This window comes from Dipodomys spectabilis, unplaced genomic scaffold (assembly GCF_019054845.1).
Source record: "Dipodomys spectabilis isolate Male_0828 unplaced genomic scaffold, ASM1905484v1 ptg000115l, whole genome shotgun sequence".
Classification (NCBI taxonomy): domain Eukaryota; kingdom Metazoa; phylum Chordata; class Mammalia; order Rodentia; family Heteromyidae; genus Dipodomys; species Dipodomys spectabilis.
Genome location: NW_024870792.1, coordinates 16892113 through 16909880, shown reverse-complemented (window position 1 = coordinate 16909880; position 17768 = coordinate 16892113). Strand labels below are relative to the sequence as shown.

Genomic DNA, 17768 nt, shown 5'->3' with positions numbered 1-17768 from the left:
TAAAAAAGGGAAACTTTCTTTTAAAGGTATTTTCATTTCATCTGAAATAAAGTGATTTTATTTAAACACAGTTCCATTGTCATTTCTGAAAAATCAGTTATAGTGCCAATAAAGGATGTTATAGGAAATGGTCAGGGGAAATTTCAATCTTTAAACCTATAGGTTATTGTTTCCAATACTGCATTTTTAAGGTAAACTTTACATATTTTTCATGTCCTAAAAATAACTGGTAAAAGTCTCACTGTTAGAGGACTAAATAGAAATAGGCTTGAATTCAAGGTTTTCAGTTGTCTCAGTATGAAGTACTTCTCAACTTTCAGGTTGGTGTCACAAAGGTAGTGCATAAGCATGCTAATGTTGCAGAAGTTGTGTATGGTTTGTTAGCCTGTCCACAATTTTAGAGCTTGTTTTCTGATTTTTAAGACATAAGAGGTGGTCTGTAATGGATTTAAATGTTTCATTTGTAGTATAATGAAATGTTTACAGAAAGATGACTTTTTCATTAAACTATTTTTTAGAAATTTGTGTCTTGTTTTGTTACTTTAGTGTTCATAATACAGGTAAAACTTCGATAGCAAAAGCTTGCTTTTTTCAAAGGAAGTCTGTTGAATGGAAAGGTTAGAATAAAGGTACTTTTGAAGATTTACTGCTGTTTTTAAAAGGACAGTTATATCTTGGACAGGAGTAATTGGGCAATTGGGTGCATGAGAAGAAACACTGGGAAACAATTGTGTGTTGGGGGGTAAAGTGGTTTCTTACACCTGAATAGACAGATGGAACATAATTTTATGAGTAGGGGAAAGGTTATATGAAAACATTTTAACCTACAGCAAATTTAACCCAAGTGAAAGGTACAAGCATATGCTTATAGTCACTAGATTTGGTTATATTGGTTATAGTTTGGGTTGATAATTGGTTTTAAAACTGCAGCATTGCATATTGGTATTTCTAGCTTTAATAGCTGTTAGTATCATTTGAATATGCTTTGAGTTGAAGTATTCTAGAGTCAGATAAGGATTTTGTGGTTTGCTGTTAACAGGATCCTAAGGTTCTCATATCAAACTGGTTTTATATAAGTATTTGTGTTATGTACAGTTAAGTGATCTTAAGTAGATGTATATCTTAATACATGAGTCCTGAAGTCAGAACAAGAATACTTCCAGGAAGCATACTTTTTTTTTCAGAATGAAAACAACTGGGAAACATTTGAGTGTTGCAGCTATTAAATTGGAAAATGCAGTGTTTCTTTGCAAATATGGGACTTTGTTATATATTATATTGGTTTAACTTTGGATTGAATGAATTACGTCAAGTTTTGGGCCACTTAACAAAATAGGCCAATTTTGCTTATCCTGATTTCAGATTACCATGTAATGGCAAGGGGTGCAGTTCGTTGAGCTGCATGCATGTTCATGTAACTAATTGGCAAAGCTCTGAAAACTAGCTAGAAAATAATTCCAGTGTTGGTGTAGTAATGGGTCAAGTTAGGCAAAGGGGTGGGTTAATGGCTTTGGATTATTTTAAAGGTAGAGCTGGTTAAATTGGGCTAAATTACATCCATGTATAGTCATGAATGTAATTAAATGGTTTTTAACAGGAAAGGGTTCTGTTAGATATTAACAGGCTTTTCTTAACAAACATGTAGATTTACATTCTTTTACACCAGGGCTAGAGGTATGGCTGAAAGCCCCCAGTTTAAACCCTCGTACCACCAAGGCATTTGTCACTTTCATTGGGTTGTCGATTTGTAGTCAAATCTTGCTGTCTTGATTTCAATAGGTATTAAAGAATGTAATTAAGATTTTGTTACTCTCTCATTCTTAAATTTTGTCAATCCGCTTTAAACAACTTAGCTTTGTTTTGACCATTGTCAAGTTATTTGGAAGTTTTGTGTTCATTTCTTTCTGGCTGTTTGATAATACCAACAGACCTTCTCAAATGGTGACCTTATGTGCATACATGTGGAGTTTAGATATTTCAGTGACTAATAAAGTATTTTGTGACTTAGTAATGTGTGCTTTATACATTAAATGAGGTCTTAGTGAATCTAACATCTACATTTTGAGTTTACATGGTTGTCAACAACGATCAGATTTGTGCTGATTGCAATAAGTCAGCACTGAATCCCATTGTGGTTTGTTTCCAAGATTGTTGAAGGAAATACTATGAAAATAACCCATCAAAATTCTAAAACTTAAGTTCTATCCACATTAAGAACTTAAATTTCTGGAGCTTGGCTTAGTGGTATAGTGCTGCCTAGCATGCATGAACCCCTGGGTTCCATTTCTGCACCACATAAAAAGAAGTGCTGTGGCTCAAAATGGTGGAGTGCTAGTCTTGGGCAAAAAAGCCTCAGGGACAGTGCCCAGACCCTGAGTCCAAGCCCCACCCAGAACTGGCACCAAAAATTCATGTGCGGGCTGGGAAGGTGACTCAATGGTAGATTGCTTGCCTTGCATGCCTGAAGCCCTGGGTTCGATTCCTCAGCACCACATAAGCAAAAAGAAAAAAAGCTGGAAGTGGCACTGTGGCTCAAATGATATAGTGCTATCCTTGAGCTGAAGAGCTGAGGGACAGCGCCCAGGCCCAGAGTTAAGGCCCCACGACCAGACCCAAAAAAAAAAAAAAAAATTATGTGCAAAGTGAAGATAATGCTAACACCAAATGATTTGGCATTTTAATAGGTTGACTAGGTAGTTGAGCTAGTACCTAAAGTTTTGAGATTATTTTTTAATGCAGCACTGGAGTTTTACAGTGATTTTCCCTCTCAGTATAGTAAGACTGGTAGCTTGTAAGTAGGAAGAATCTTGAATATTAAGTGTGGACACATCTGAACAGCCCTTCAAAAGAGTTACAGAAATTTCAGCAAACATGTAGGTTTTATATTAATATGAAATGAAAGTTCACCTCATGGCACAATAGATGTGAACTACAGAATTGAACTTAGAACTAAAGTATGGTTTAATAGTTTGAGGTCAGGTATAAAAGTAGAAATGGGCCAGGTACAGGTGACTCATGCCTGTAATTGTAGCTACTCAGGAAGCTGAGTGCTGAGGATCATAGTTTAAGCCAGCCTGGGCAGAAAAGTCCCTGTGAGACTTTAATAAACCACTTAAAAACGAGTGGTGCTGTGGCTTGAGTGGTAGCATGCTATCTTTGAGCACAAAGAGTTTTGGGGATAGTGCGCATACCCTTAGTTAAAGCCCCACAACCAAAAGAAAAAAATGACAAACGTAGGATTTGTTCTACTTGGAAAGCTAAGCAAATCTTATGTTAGTGTTTGATATATGGCCTTAAAATTCTATCTAAGCCAGCTAAATTACATAGTGGAGCAATTTTTTTCTTTCTTGTCAGTAGTGGGGCTTGGACTTTGGGCCTGGGCACTGTCCCTCAGCTCAAGGCAAGTGCTCTACCACTTGAGCCACAGCGCCACTTTGGTTTTCTGAGTGGTTTGTTAGAGATCAGAGTCTCATGGAATTTCCTGTCTGGGCTGGCTTTGAACTGTGATCCTCAGATCTCAGCCTCCTGAGTAGCTAGGATTACAGGTGAGAGCCTTCTTTATGAAATACAGATGGAGATCTGCTTCCATTTGCTCGAGAACTGCTGTTCTCCCATCACCAATTCCAGGTGCTCCCAATAAGGCTGCCCCCAAAGATATGCCTCCAACTCATTTGCAATTTTGTAAGACCATTGTTCTGAGATTGGAAAAGTTCCTCTCCTTTGCCATCATCACTAAAGGAAATTCTTGATGGCACAAGAAAAATAGGACACAGCATTTTCCCATGTCCCAGATCCATTGGTCCTTCAACTCATTTAAAACCTAAGCCTTTTAGTCATGAGTCCAATTCTGCTACTGAGCTCATTTTGTTTTTGTCATATAGCCCCAAATACCCTATTGCAAGGCCAAATAAGATAGGTAAAAATACATTTATAAAAGTTCTCAACAGGTAGAACTTCTGCTTTACAAATGAGGAAACAAGCTTTGAGTGTTGAGTTGCTAGAAATCTTTCTAGGAATTGATGGGCAGTAAGCCCAGTTAGTCTATTTCCAGGGCTGGTAGACTTGTACACCGTTTGGTCCTAATGGATTGATAAGACCAAGGGAATGATTAGCTATGAGTGCCTATTCTAAACATTTTTTGACAGCAGACAGAGCACAAATGACAACTGTCTAGGTGGAGTAATTGGTGCTGTGAATGGTGTGTGTTAGTCCTGGTTTTGTGGGCTGTTTTTGCTGTTGTTTTGGTGCCACCAGGGCTTGCTCTCTGCTTCCCACTCAGGTTTTCTTGGTCACAGCTAATGCTATCACTTGAGCCACAACTCCAGACCAGCATTTTGCTTGTCAACTGGAGGTGGAATCTTAGGGACTTTTATGTCCAGTCCAGCTTTGAACTTCAATATCACAGGTATTGGCTTGAACAGTTAGGATCACAACAGATGCAGCACCTGAAGCCATCTGAAGACGTTCAGTTTAGCTATGTCAGATCCACATCTACAATTACAGCATTTCTGGAGGTAGAAGCTGGCTTGAGCTATGTGGCAAAACCCTTTCTCAAGAAAAAATGGGACTTGAGGATGTAGGTCTGTGAGATTGCTTGCCTAGCATGCACAAAGGCCCTGGGTTTGATGGCATGTTTGGTGGCACCCATTTTCAAAATATTTTGAGGGGGTCTTATTTTTGTATCCTCTATAATAGGTGTCCAAATACATTTAAATGTGAACTTTTTTTCCAACCTACTCTATTGAGTTCCCTATTCCTGGGCAACTCAATTCAATCTCTTAAAAGGTATTCTGAAATGCAAATCCAATACCTTCTACCCTTTGCTATTATGGTCCTGAATCAAAACCAAGCCACTGTGATAATTTATTAACTAACTTCCCAAATGGTCTCTCTGTCCCACTCTAAACCTCATCAACCAGAAGGGCCATTTCCTGCTTAACATGGTGATAGCTCCTCACTTGACTCTAGGCTAATGCCCTTCTAAAGGCTTACAAGGCTTTGTGTTGTGCCTGCCCTCCATACTTCCCCTGGCTTCACACTTCTTCTGGTCCATTAATGATGTCCATTTTTTCAATTTGGCCTTGGCCTTTGAACTTGCTCTGTTTGCAATTTCAGTATGGCTTCCTATTTACAACCCAGTTAACCTTTTATCTGTCTTCCCACTCTTTTCTAATAATGCTTAACTCCCCTTCATTAAGATTTAAGTTCTGGGAGCTCAGAGATACTAGTTTTGTTGTTGGTACTACAAATAATGGAGGCATTTATTTGTTGATCTAAAAAAAAAAAAAATCAAGGTTTTCATGTCAACAGGTACCAACACATTTACTTGGTTGAAATGTACTTGGCTATCAATACACTTTCTTTGTAACCTTAGTACCATGCTTGCACCATAACAGTACCATACTGTTCTTTTTGTGGATGTGTGTTCTGGTTCTGGGACTTGAACTCAGTGCCTGGGTGCTGTCCCTGAGCTTGCTTTGCTCAGGAGCAGATCTCAACTACTTGAACCACAGCTCTACTTCAGCTCTTTTGGTAGTTAAAAGGAGGTGAAGAGTCTCATGGGCTTTCCTGTCCCAGTGGGCTTTGAACCTCAGATCTTAGCTTTATGAGTAGCTAGTATTATAAGTGACAGCTACCAGCACCTGGCTCAAAACCATTCAAAAATAAAATTTCCATTGTGTTAAGTAGGTGATTATCCTATAGAAAATACTGTTGTGAATAAAAAAATGAATCCAAACAAGTAACAATCATAATACTCCTTTATTAGTGCCAGCGCTTTAAGTTGTTTTTTTGCCTGCATTAAACAATTTAATATAAAAATGCCATTTTTCATATTTATTTTAAAAAACTATGGTTAGTTTTGCAATGATTTGCTTTTAGCTGGAGGTCCTGTCCTATCATATAAATCTATGAATGTAACAAATGAGATTAAGAACAGTATAAATAAGTCCTGTAGTATTTACACTTACACAAAAACTAGCTCAAACTGTGTCTTAAGAAATTAACTTCACTGTTAAAATGAAACTACTGATTCAACATACTGATACTTTAATGTTTTTTAAAGTTTCATATTTTCTACACTAGTTTCGGCTATTTTGCATAGAATTACTTTGTAAAGTATGTTTCTGTATTTCACATCACAGGAGGTTTTAGTGTAAACAATACAAAAAACCCCACAAAATTCATGAGCTCAGAAAAGGTCAAATCCAAACCTAATTTTTCTTAACATCTGGCTTCTTACTTTTGGGAACAAGGAATACATTGCCATCTCGTGTTTGCTGCAGGGAATATTCACTTGGAGAGTAAGGTTTTCCATCTTCATCACGTAACATGCTGAAGACCTCAAGATACAAGGTGCTGAGTTGTTTTTTCAGTAGGTGGAGGCTTTTGTCATTTTCTCCTTTTTCTTTGAGTAATTTTTCTTTTTCATCTTTTAAATGACCTAAGTCTTGCTCCAGTTCTACTATATTTTCCAGTTTTCTTTTTCTGCAATTCTGAGCAGCCACTTTATTCTTACCCCTCCTACGTATATCTCGAATTAAGGCAAGTTGAGCTTCATTGAATTGTTCTTTGGACATCATTTCATTAAAGTCATCAACAGGCAGATTAATGATTTTTTCTACAGGGAATGGGATATGAAGAGCCTTTGCTCTAAGCTCATCTCTTGTGAGATGAGCCTCTAAACGGCTTGAATGTTTGTCTTTTGTGAATGGGGCTTTTCGATGACCAGGACTTACAGGCAATTCTTTCTTTGGTGTGTTTTCACACTGGACATCATGCATAGGAGCACTGTGCCCTCGAGTTGGTGACGAAGGTTCCACTGTATTCTCAGAATGCACTACTGGCTGTGTTTTAGTACTATTTTGTTTGACACTTCCAGGAGCACTATCTGGCTCTTCCATTTCAGAATCACTGAAGCCTGGTGGTGGGTCTCCATAGATGGAAGATTCTACTGAGTGTTCCGGGGATGCTATGCTGAAACTTGTGTTAAGTGAAATGCCCGAGTCAGAATCATTGAATTCTGTTGTGCTTTCAGAATGCTTTTGGTTGAAAGCTTTACAGAATGATAGATCAGTCTCATCAATGAACCCACTGAGGAATTCAGAGAATGATTGGCTTGTAGTAACAGAAGAGGGCAAGCTGTTGTGGACAGTGGGTTCTCCTATAAAAACAGAATAGCAGTCATCACCCAAATCTGTGTTTAATGTGGCATTTGGGTTTATCGAGTTCACTGTCAGCTGGCTGGGATCTTCTGTAGAGAGGATGCTGCTGAATGAATCCTCAAAATCATTAATAAAATGTGGACTGCAGTTTCCTACTTCCTTTTCCAGTGACGGGATTGAAGAGTACAAATGGTAATTGTTGTCAATTTCTGTTGGTTTGCCTTCTGGGCTTGGAACCTCACTAGTAGTCACAACCAGCTTTTCATTTTCAATATTAAGACACTGTAGGAAAGAAATTTATATTTATGATTCAAGATTAAATGTTCTTTAATAGCTAATCCAATCTGGTAAATTCCCTACTCTCTTCAAGATGTTCTAAAATTCAGAGATAATTTCCATTTTGAGTTGATGAATACACCTAATCTTTAGGTACCATTTTCAGTGTTCCTAGGGCACACTTCAGGTTTAGAACTGTTCTTAAATATTCAGCCCATTTAACAAAAGTGCTGTTAAAATTGAGTATTTGTTTGGGGAGAGGACAAAACGGCGGGTCACACAAATGGAAGAAGAGTGAGCACGTGTAGTTATATTCATTGTGCATTATTATATAAATTGAGGGTAGGGGTGGGAGGTGGGGTAATGGGGAAGAATGATGCGGGGGCGGGGGGGGGGTGACCAAGAAGCATTGTACTTGACTTACGTAATTGTAACCTTTGTATGACTTGATTTTTTTGAAAAAGTGAGCCTGGACAGCTCTCATGACTAATTTAAAAGCACCTTCAAATACTTCTTGTTAAGTAGGTAGCATATAACTAATAAACAGATCTCCCAACTTAAAGTATTAAATATATAATATACGAAATATGCTTCTTCAGTACTGCATTAATTCTTGGTTACCTGCAGTTCTGGAATGGAAAGTAGCTCTTCCCAAACTTGCTCAAAGTCCTGCTGTATGGTGTTTAAATCAGTCATGGCTACTTCAAACGGTGTTTCAAGTGACTGAGCCTGATTAGAAGCTGCAAAGCCTGGGCTCTCCATGTGACTGGGAATATCCAAAACGAGTGACTGATGAAACGTAGCTGAAGAAACCTAAAATTGACAGGACATTTACTATATGAGTAAGCTCCAAAACACTATCCTAACACTTTAAGACAGAACCAGCTAGTTATATACTTTACTGACTTACAATTCTTATACAGTATTTTCCCACTACCCAAATGACTTCAAATTTATAATTTAATGGCTTATTTTTATCCGAGGCATAAAAAAACCTTCAAAATGGGTAAGAACAAGTTTTAGAACCCAGTTTGTATCTGTAGTATCTAGTATAATTCATCAAACAACAGACTGAATCTGGGTGCTGGTGGCTCACACCTGTAATCCTGAGATCTGAGGTCAGATTCAAAGCCAGCCTGGGCAAGAAAGTCTGTGAGACTCTTATCTCCAAGTAACCACCAAAAAAGGAGGCAGAGCTGTGGCTTGAAATGATATTTATCCTTGAGCACAAAAGCTTAGGGATAGTACCTAGACGCAGTTCAAGCTGCAGGACCAACACACACACACACACGCACACGCACACGCACGCACATGCACTAACTCAAGTCTTCACTTGTTACTTAGCTTTAATGGTTCTTAGCAAAAAAATCTTTATACCTATAATAAATGAGTTATTTCCATGGTTATGCCTATTCATGTTTGTGGTTATGCAGTAACAAAGGTTTGTGGTTTTGTATTGTTTAAGGGTGTTTTTAGAGGCAGATATACTACTGCTTCCTTGACAAAATATTTCCTTGGTAGAAGTTTTCCTCCTATTGGAGTCACATTAAAGGGATTAAACTAGGATATGTTCAATGTAGTTACAGAATTTTACTATTAATCACATTTTATACCTCATCATCATCTACAAATGGGAATGTCTCTGCCATAAGCTGCATGCAGTCATCGAAGTACAAAGCATCTGGTTTGGGAATGTGGGCAACCTAGATTAAAAGGGAAAGACAAAAAGGAACAAAAAAGTTAAAATTTTAATTGTCATGCTAAAGATTTGTGATTTGTGTAAGGTTCATGATTAAGTTCCATAAATGTTTACAATCTAGTAATTATTTCAGCAATCAGTTTGGTGCACAAACTTAAACCAGACTACATAAATCTTAGCTTCTCCTTTTTAAAACCTAATTAATACATTGCTGGTAGTCAAACCTAGGGCCTCATGCACATTAGGCAAGCGCTTTACCACAATTCTTTTGAATGAAACAATCTGGGAAATTAATTTGAGCTTTTTTTTTGGTCAGTTGTGGGGCTTGGTGACTCTGGGCCTGAGTGTTGTAGCTTGAACTCAGTCTAGGCACTGTCCCTAAGCTTTTGTGCTTAAGGATAAGTACTCTATCATCATCACTCTCTTAGAACAGAGAGTATGCTTAAACATAGGAGTGAAACTATATCCAAGGTTGCAGAATAATGAAACGGGGCAGTTGGGCTTTGGGCCAGGGCTCTGACAAAACCATCATGCTGTTCAGTCTTCCATTTTTTGTTGTTGTTGTTGGTGGTGGTGGGGCTTGGGAGCTGTCCCTGCACTCTTCAGCTCAAGGTGAGCGCTCTACCACTTGAGCTACAGCGCCACTTCCAGTTTTCTGGTGGTTAATGGGAGATGAGTTTCCTGGACTTTCTGCCCCGGTTGGCTTTGAGCCACGACCCTCAGATCTCAGCTTCCTGAGTTTAATTTGAGCTTTATTTGCTCAGTTACATTAAGACAATTCCTGCCATAATATCACATATTACCACAAGCCTACATACTAGTTTCATTACTGTCTGCATTTTTGTTGCCAATAATGTAATTTACAAGGTTCTTTCATGTGATTTGTGGCTCTCTAATCTATAAAGTAATTAAGTAGCTCAGGTATTGAACTAATCAGGAGGCTGAGAATGGGAACTTAATAAATTGACAGGGTCACAAAGACATAGTAAAAGGCAGAGTTGAAACTCAAATCCAGATATTCTATTCTGTTTACATTTCCTTAAACCCTGCTATATACTTCCCAAGAATTGAGTATGTCATACCTGGGAGTAGTTGGCAGATCCACTGGTTTCTGACTGGATGTGCTGGGTAGACTGAACTGGGAGGAATTCACCTGTTTCTTCATCTAGTTGTAACTGAGCAAAAAAGGCTTTCTCTTGTTCCTTTTGGAGTTGTTCTTGTCTTTCCTTTTCAAGTTTTTTCTGTTTTTCCAGCTCATACTCCTTCTGTCGCTGACTGAAGTCAAACACTTCTCTACTTACCCCAAGATCTATATCTTGCCTCCAAAGTATGTCAATCAAATCCATGTCCTATGTTTAAAACAAAAACAGGAGAGATCATGGTTAAGATGGTCCACATAGGTCAATTCACATAGGTCAATTCACAGTATTCCATTGTTCACAGTGGGCAACTACAAGCAAAATGAGAATGAGAACACAAATTCAGTGTTCTGAAATAGCCAGTTAATTCCTTCAATCTTTTTACCACCACATACCCATCCATTCTAATGTATCTATCACTAATAAAATGATTAGGTTGGTAGAGGTGAGAAAAGTTAGAAAGAAATGTTCCACATGTCCTTGAATTAAATCTCAAGCCAGGCATTGGTGGCTCATATCTGTAATCCTAGCTACTAAGGAGGCTGAGATCTGAGGATTGCAGTTCGAAGTCAGCTCAGGTAGGAAAGATTGTGAAACTCTATCTCAACTACCAAAAGGCTAGAAGTAGAGGTGTGGCTCAAGTGGCAGAGTACTAGCCTTGAGCAAAAAAGCTCACAGATAGTACCGAGGCCCTGAAATTGAGCCTCATAAATGGCAGGTATGCACACACACAAAACAACTCACACTTGAGTCTTAAGAGCATACAAATTGCAGTATGACATATTATGAGAAAGAGGATTTCAAGAACATCACTGAAAACTCATGGAGTTTTCTTTTTTGGGGGGGAGGGGTCTGGTTGTGGGGCCTGAACTCTGAGCCTGGGCACTGTCCCTCAGCTCTTCAGCTCAAGGCTAGCACTCTACCACTTGAGCCACAGCGCCACTTCCGGCTTTTTTTTTCCTGCTTATGTGGTGCTGAGGAATCGAACCCAGGGCCTCATGCATGCAAGGCAAGCAGTCTACCACTGAGCCACCTTTCCAGCCCATCATGGAGTTTTCTTTACCTTCCTCAGCATGTGTAGTTGGTAGAGGGACATCTCCAAGTTAAACTGACAGTTATAAAATAATTTTTATTTTTCCCCTTATACTGGGTTATCTTCATTTCCTGTTACTCTTGTCTCTGTGATTTACCTATTAAATAATTTCCTGATGACTTGAGCTTTACTTCCCAAGACATGAACAAGTTGGTAAAGAGAAAAGCTGCCTGAGTTGAATTTATAAATACCTTTTTTGGGGTAAGGATGGTCTGGGGACCCATCCTAGGGTCCTTGGCATGCTATAAGTAAATTGTATATCACTAGGGGTGACACCTCTAGCCAAAAACTGAACATTTCTCTAAGGAAAGACTGATGGTACAAAAAATTTAAATATACAAATATTCTTACAAATAGGAAATGGTCATTTTGTCTTAGTAAGACACCATATAAGAAAGAATGTATATGGTACACTCTCAACCAAAAACATGCCAAAGCAGCTTTTGATTTGTTGCCAATTTTCTGAAAATTATAAACAAGTAGAAAATTTACATCAGTTTATATGTAATCATTCATATTGAAAATAAAGTGAAACTGAGGTTGGAAAAATCAAGACATGGGAAAATAGGAGTTGTCTGATGGCTGGTGGTTATGGTATGTAAAAATCCTAGTGCTAGCCAGGTGCCAGTTGCTCACACCGCAATCCTAGCTACTCAGAAGGCTGAGATCTGATGATCATGGTTTGAAGCCAGCCTGGCCATGAAGTGACTCATCTCCAAATAACCACCCAAATACTGGAAGTGGAGCTGTGGTTCAAAGTGGTAGAGTGCTAGCCTTGAGCAAAAAGCTCAGGGACAGTGCCCAGGCACTGAGCTCTAGACCTATGACTGACCAAAAAACAAACAAGAAACAGCCAATGCTTCAGTTCTTACTAGGGTTGGCACAGCACAAGACTGACTGCATGGTAGAGATCTAGAGCTCCTGCTCCTCTAGCTTTCCACGGACAAAAGTAACCACTGTTCTTCAGTCTGACTATTTTTACCCAACAAACAAAGCACAAGCTGCTTCTGGAACTAGCACTAGCTGGCCTCTAGCTAGTAGTTTGAATCCTAAGTGGTATGGAACTGAATTCATAGGAGTCACCCTAGTCTTGGACAATAAACTTGTTAAGAGTTTCCTTATATGCAAGGCACTGTTCAAAATACAAACAAACTATTACATAAACGATTACATTTTACAGATAAAGAATACTGAAGTTTAGTCTGAAAGTTACTCACCAAAAGTGGTTAAGTAAAAGTGTAAATCCTGGCAGTCTTACTCAGGAGTGTGATTTTTTTTTGGGGGGTGGTCCGGTTGTGGGGCCTGAACTTTGGGCCTGGGCACTGTCCCTCAGCTCTTCAGCTCAAGGCTAGCGCTCTACCACCTGAGCCACAGTGCCACTTCCGGCTTTTTTCTTTTTGCTTATGTGGTGCTGAGGAATAGAACCCAGGGCCTCAGGCATGCAAGGCAAGCGCTCTACCACTGAGCCACCTTCCCAGCCCAGGAGTGTGATTTTTTTTTTAACTAATTGACCAGTGGCTCCTAAACTGGGCAGATAAAAATCCACTGAAGGGAGTGCTAGCCTTGAGCTGAAGAGCTGAGGGACAGTGCCCAGGCCCAGAGTTCAGGCCCCACGACTGGACCCCCCCCCCCCCCATAAAAAAGAAATACACTGTAATGGTTGTGTGTGTACATATATATGTATGTATATCTGTATATAGATCTAAACACACATACACTTTGCCTTGCAATCTTGATGTCGTCAGTGTACTGAAGGTTGTTTTAAGCACTTGTCAGCTTCCCAGACAAGAGCAACAAAACATGCAACATAGGACAGTCTGTCATTTACAAATAGCTAAATTCGCAGTGAGTCCAACTTAAGCATAACTCCATTTTAAAACTGATTTGTGCCAGGCACTGGTGGCTCACGCCTGTAATCCTAGCTACTCAGGAGGCTGAGAGCTGAGGATCACGGTTCAAAGCCAGCCTGGGTACAAAAGTCCGTGTGACTCTTACCTCCAATAAACCACTAGAAAACCGGAAGTGCCTCTGTGGCTCAAGTGGTGGAGCCCTTGCCTTGAGCTGAAGAGCTGAGGGACAGAGCCCAAGCCCAGAGTTCAAACCCCACAACCGACATATATATATATATGTATATATATGTATATATATATATATATATATATATATAAATATATATTTGTGTTTCCATTTAATAGACATGTTTATCCATGTAAAGAGGGTCCAGAGTATCCAGAAAGCCACTTTAAAATTCCAATTTCATCATTTCGCAATGACTCTAGATACAGCATAGTATCCTATCTAGACTTTTCCCCCTCAAACTGAAGCTATCTGACTGAGAGATATTCAATATATTCACATCTAAATGCTAAATTAAGGAATCTAAGGAAGTCATGATCCTGTGATCTTAATTAAACTCTAGTTTCTCTCTACAAAACAGGTAGAACCTGTTCCTACACCTCTTGTTGGACTCTTCATGGATCAATATAACAAACCCAAATACTTCATCTGTACTTGAGGACTACTTCACACAACCTAGGCAGGAAAGTTTGTGAAACTTATCTCCAAATAACCACCAAAATGTCAGAAGTGGAGCTGTGTCTCAAGTAGCAGAGCACTAGCCTTGAGCACAAAAGCTCAGGGACAGTGCCCAGGCCCTGAGTTCAAGACTCATGACCAGCACAAAACAACCAACCAGAAATGGAGTGGTAGCTCAGTTGGTAGAGTGCTTGCTGCTAGCCTTGAGCAAAAAAAAAGGGAAAGCACCTAGACCCCAAGTTTAAGCCTCAGTACTGACACACAAAAGAAAAGAGCCTATAAATGTAAAATATGCAAATGTTGTTCAGCACGTTGACAATGATGGGTACTTGCTTTAGGTGAGAACAAACTCTAGGCCAGTGGATAATAACCTATGGTCTTTACAAGTGGGGCCTAAAATAACATTGTGATTAGTTAGAAAAAAATCACTTTTCCCAAATAAATAATATCACTGAAGCAATGAAGCTGTTTGGTCTTTCAAAGAACAAATCTGAAAATGACAACTAGACATGCACATGTAAGTTTAAACATTAAAATAATAAAAGGATTGAAGCACCTTCAGAAGCAAAGCAGAGGACATAATTTTTGTGAATGACAGTAGTGGTTCTGCTGTTTGTTACTATTATGACCAGATGTTAAGAGCAGTATACCTCAACATACTATTCTGCATCCCATTCGATCTCCACTCGGTTCTTACCATGACTGTCCTTCAAAGTACACTCCAAACAAATTCAGTGTTCTTTTGTTTTTAATTTTCTATAACATGATGAGAAAAGAACCTCTTGATGGATCTTTATCAACAGACAAGAAACATGAAGCAAGAAACATCATTTAGATCAGCTTTAGACCATCCTGTTTCTCAACACGTGATCTGAAACAATGCTAGATTCAGTTACACAGTGTCTACAGCCTAGGTCTTGTCTCTACCAGGATAGGGGCACCAAGAGTTTCTTTCAAGTAACATCTAATTGTCCTTACATCAGGCATCAGAGCATCTAGTGAGATCATAATGGCCCCTACAGGGGTTCATAGTATTTTGAGATGCTTTACCCTCTGTATTTGCAGGTTTATGTTGAGAGGTCTCTAAAACTGCTTTTTTTTTTTAAAGCTGAATTTTAAGCAACTACTTTGGATTTTTAAAATCAGACAATCTCACCAAATTTGGAATGCAGAAACAATGGGGTTTTATTATGGCTAACAATGTATCACTCAGATTGTCATACAGTTTTCAGATTGGAAATGCCTGCAGAGATTTAATATGTGAAACATTTTCAAGTGTTGCACTGAAAAAGAACAGCAGATGTTTGTTAACCTAAAGGCCTTGCTGGGTGGGCCAACAGGCTCAGTGCTGCGCTGTGCTGACCACACAGACATACATTTCCTGTTAGAAACCCTGTGACTGGGCGCATGACTTACACCACAAACAACCCATCTCTGACCCATCTCTGCTAAGCCTGAACATTATCTAAGAGGAAATAATAGTTGGGGTGTAGCCCATAACAAACAAGAACATGACATCAGACATCAGGGAAGGGAAGTGCCAAAGGAAGAACTAAAACTGCTCTTCTACATAGAAATCCAAGGCTTTGAAGAAGTGCAGCTGTCTGACCCTCAGTGAGTCCCTATCAGACAAAATGTCAGATAAGCAAAGTGTGAAGAGGGAGAGGAAAACAGGTTTGTTTGCACAGCATTTCAACAGGTATTTCCTTATAACTGGTGAAAGTTTCCCAAGGGAAACCCAAGAGCTGGTGTGGTCCTTCTAGTGGCATAATGCTGGCTACCACTTAATGTCTGAATTTTTTTTATCTGTCCTTTAGTGAATTTTAAGTGTGTTCTAGATTATGTTTCAAACTTGGCTTATACAAAATAAGGCACTAATAAGGAACAGAAATGTTGGACAATGTGAAATAACCATTTGGTCTAACAGAAAAATGTTGGGAGCCAGTGGTTTGTACCTCTAATCCCAGCTACTCAGGAGGATAAGATGTGAGGACAGCAGGGCAAAACCAGCCGTAGCAGGAAAGTCCATGAGACTCAGCTCCAATTCACCACCAAAAAGCCAAAAGTGGAACTGTGGCTCAAGTAGTTGAGTACTAACCTGAGCAACAACAATCAGGGATAATGTCCAGGCCCTGAGATTAAGCCTCAGGACTGGCATACAAAAAAAGTATACATTTGCCACCTTGCTTATTTTATGGGAAAAATGAAATTAACTCATACTACTTTGAAACAAAGTATTATAATAAGCAAAGATGAGATCTTGAACACAGAATCCATATTGATTTTGTATGTGTATGTGTGCTCACGTGTGCATGTGCCCTGCTACTTCTGGGGCTTAAATTTAGGGCCTCATGCTCTCCCTTACTTTTTTTTTTTTTTTATTAAATATATTATTATCAAGGCTGGTGATCTACCACTTGAACCACACTTCTACTTCCAGATTTTGTGCTGGTTAGCTGGACATTTAAGAATCTCTTGGATTTGTCTCCCCAAGCTGGCTTAAAACTGCAGTCCTCAGATCTCAGCCACAGGTACCCAGCAATATGTTAAATATTTTTGCAAGCCAATTTTAGTACTTTGAACAACACTGTCTGTACTCTAAATAAAGCTATTCAGTAAACTAAGACTTTGAAATAGTATGTGAAATAAAAAAGTTACCTTTTACACATATACACATATATAAGTAAGGCTTGTACTCCTCAACCCTTTCCTTTTAAGAATTGAATGGTAGCATGTTTCTTTCTGGAAATAAATTTTATGAAATTGCTAAAAATTAGTAAACTGTATTAGTAAACAGAAAATAAAAATTGATCCTTGCTTCTAACTTGACATTATTAAGTTAATTAAGTCAGTTAAGTTACTCCTTAAAATAATACATTCCTGGCTGGGCACCAGTGGCTCATGCCTGTAATCCTAGCTACTCAGGAGGCTGAGATCTGAGGATCTCAGTTCAAAGCCAGCCCAGGCAGGAAAGTCCGTGAAACTCTTATCTCCAATAAACCACCAGAAAACCGGAAGTGGAGTGGTAGCTCAAGTGGTAAAGCACTGGCCGTGAGCTGTAGAGCTGAGGGACAGCGCTCAGGCCCAGAGTTCAAGCCCCACAACCAACCAAAAAAATAAAATAAAATTCCTGTTTTAAAAAATCCTACTTTAAAGCATGTTCCATCTGCAAAACAACACTTACTCTCCTAAAATCTATGATCCATGTATTAGTTACTACAATTTATAATCTAAATTATACCTATATTTGTCCTTCATCCTTTTTTATTGTGCCCAGGTGACTGTATTTACCTAATTAAAATCTAATCTGCTTTAGTGTAGTTTTCCATAGGCAATATCAAATATTTTAAACAAAACCAGACAGAGAAAAGGAATTAATGTTTTTACTGTCAGTATGACCAAATTAAGCTATAGGAAGCTACAGAAGCAACAGAAGGCATCAGTGAACTTTGAAGAATTTATTAAACAGCAAAATAATCTCTTGACACTTTCATATATTTACTAACCTCTGAACAATGCCTAAAACTGTTGATTTTATGGAATCACAGCAAAAAGACTATTTTATTGTTTGATTCAGTTAGTGTATGAGTTATCTCTCTTGCCAGTTACCCTTAATTCCAGATAAAGCAAACTCCTGGTAGCTTCAGAGTTATGAGATGTGAAGTTTAATATACTTTCCAGTCATAATTTAGGAGGATATATTCCCTCCTTGTGGCTTGTTTTTGTACTATCTGAAGGCTAAATGTATATTCCATGGCAGGTAAATACATCAACTTACCATTTCATATAGTAGATATTTTTTTTGGGGGGGGGGTCTAGTCGTGGGGCCTGAACTCTGGCCTGGGCACTGTCCCTCAGCTCTT

At 38.8% G+C, this 17768-nt stretch overlaps 1 protein-coding gene across 2 annotated transcripts in view; it reads right to left on the bottom strand.

Moving 5' to 3' along the window:
- Positions 1 to 5741: 5741 nt before the first annotated feature.
- Positions 5742 to 17768, bottom strand: part of Nfe2l2 (nuclear factor, erythroid 2 like 2) — a 34910-nt gene continuing 22883 nt past the window's right edge. For both annotated transcript variants that reach the window (XM_042688256.1, XM_042688257.1), the window contains exons 2-5: positions 10221 to 10487; positions 9053 to 9142; positions 8061 to 8252; positions 5742 to 7445 (exon numbers count right to left, since the gene is read on the bottom strand). In XM_042688256.1, the coding sequence (XP_042544190.1) occupies positions 6213 to 7445; positions 8061 to 8252; positions 9053 to 9142; positions 10221 to 10487 (1782 nt within the window). In that variant the 3' untranslated portion in view covers positions 5742 to 6212. The remainder of the gene's footprint in view (positions 7446 to 8060; positions 8253 to 9052; positions 9143 to 10220; positions 10488 to 17768) is intronic.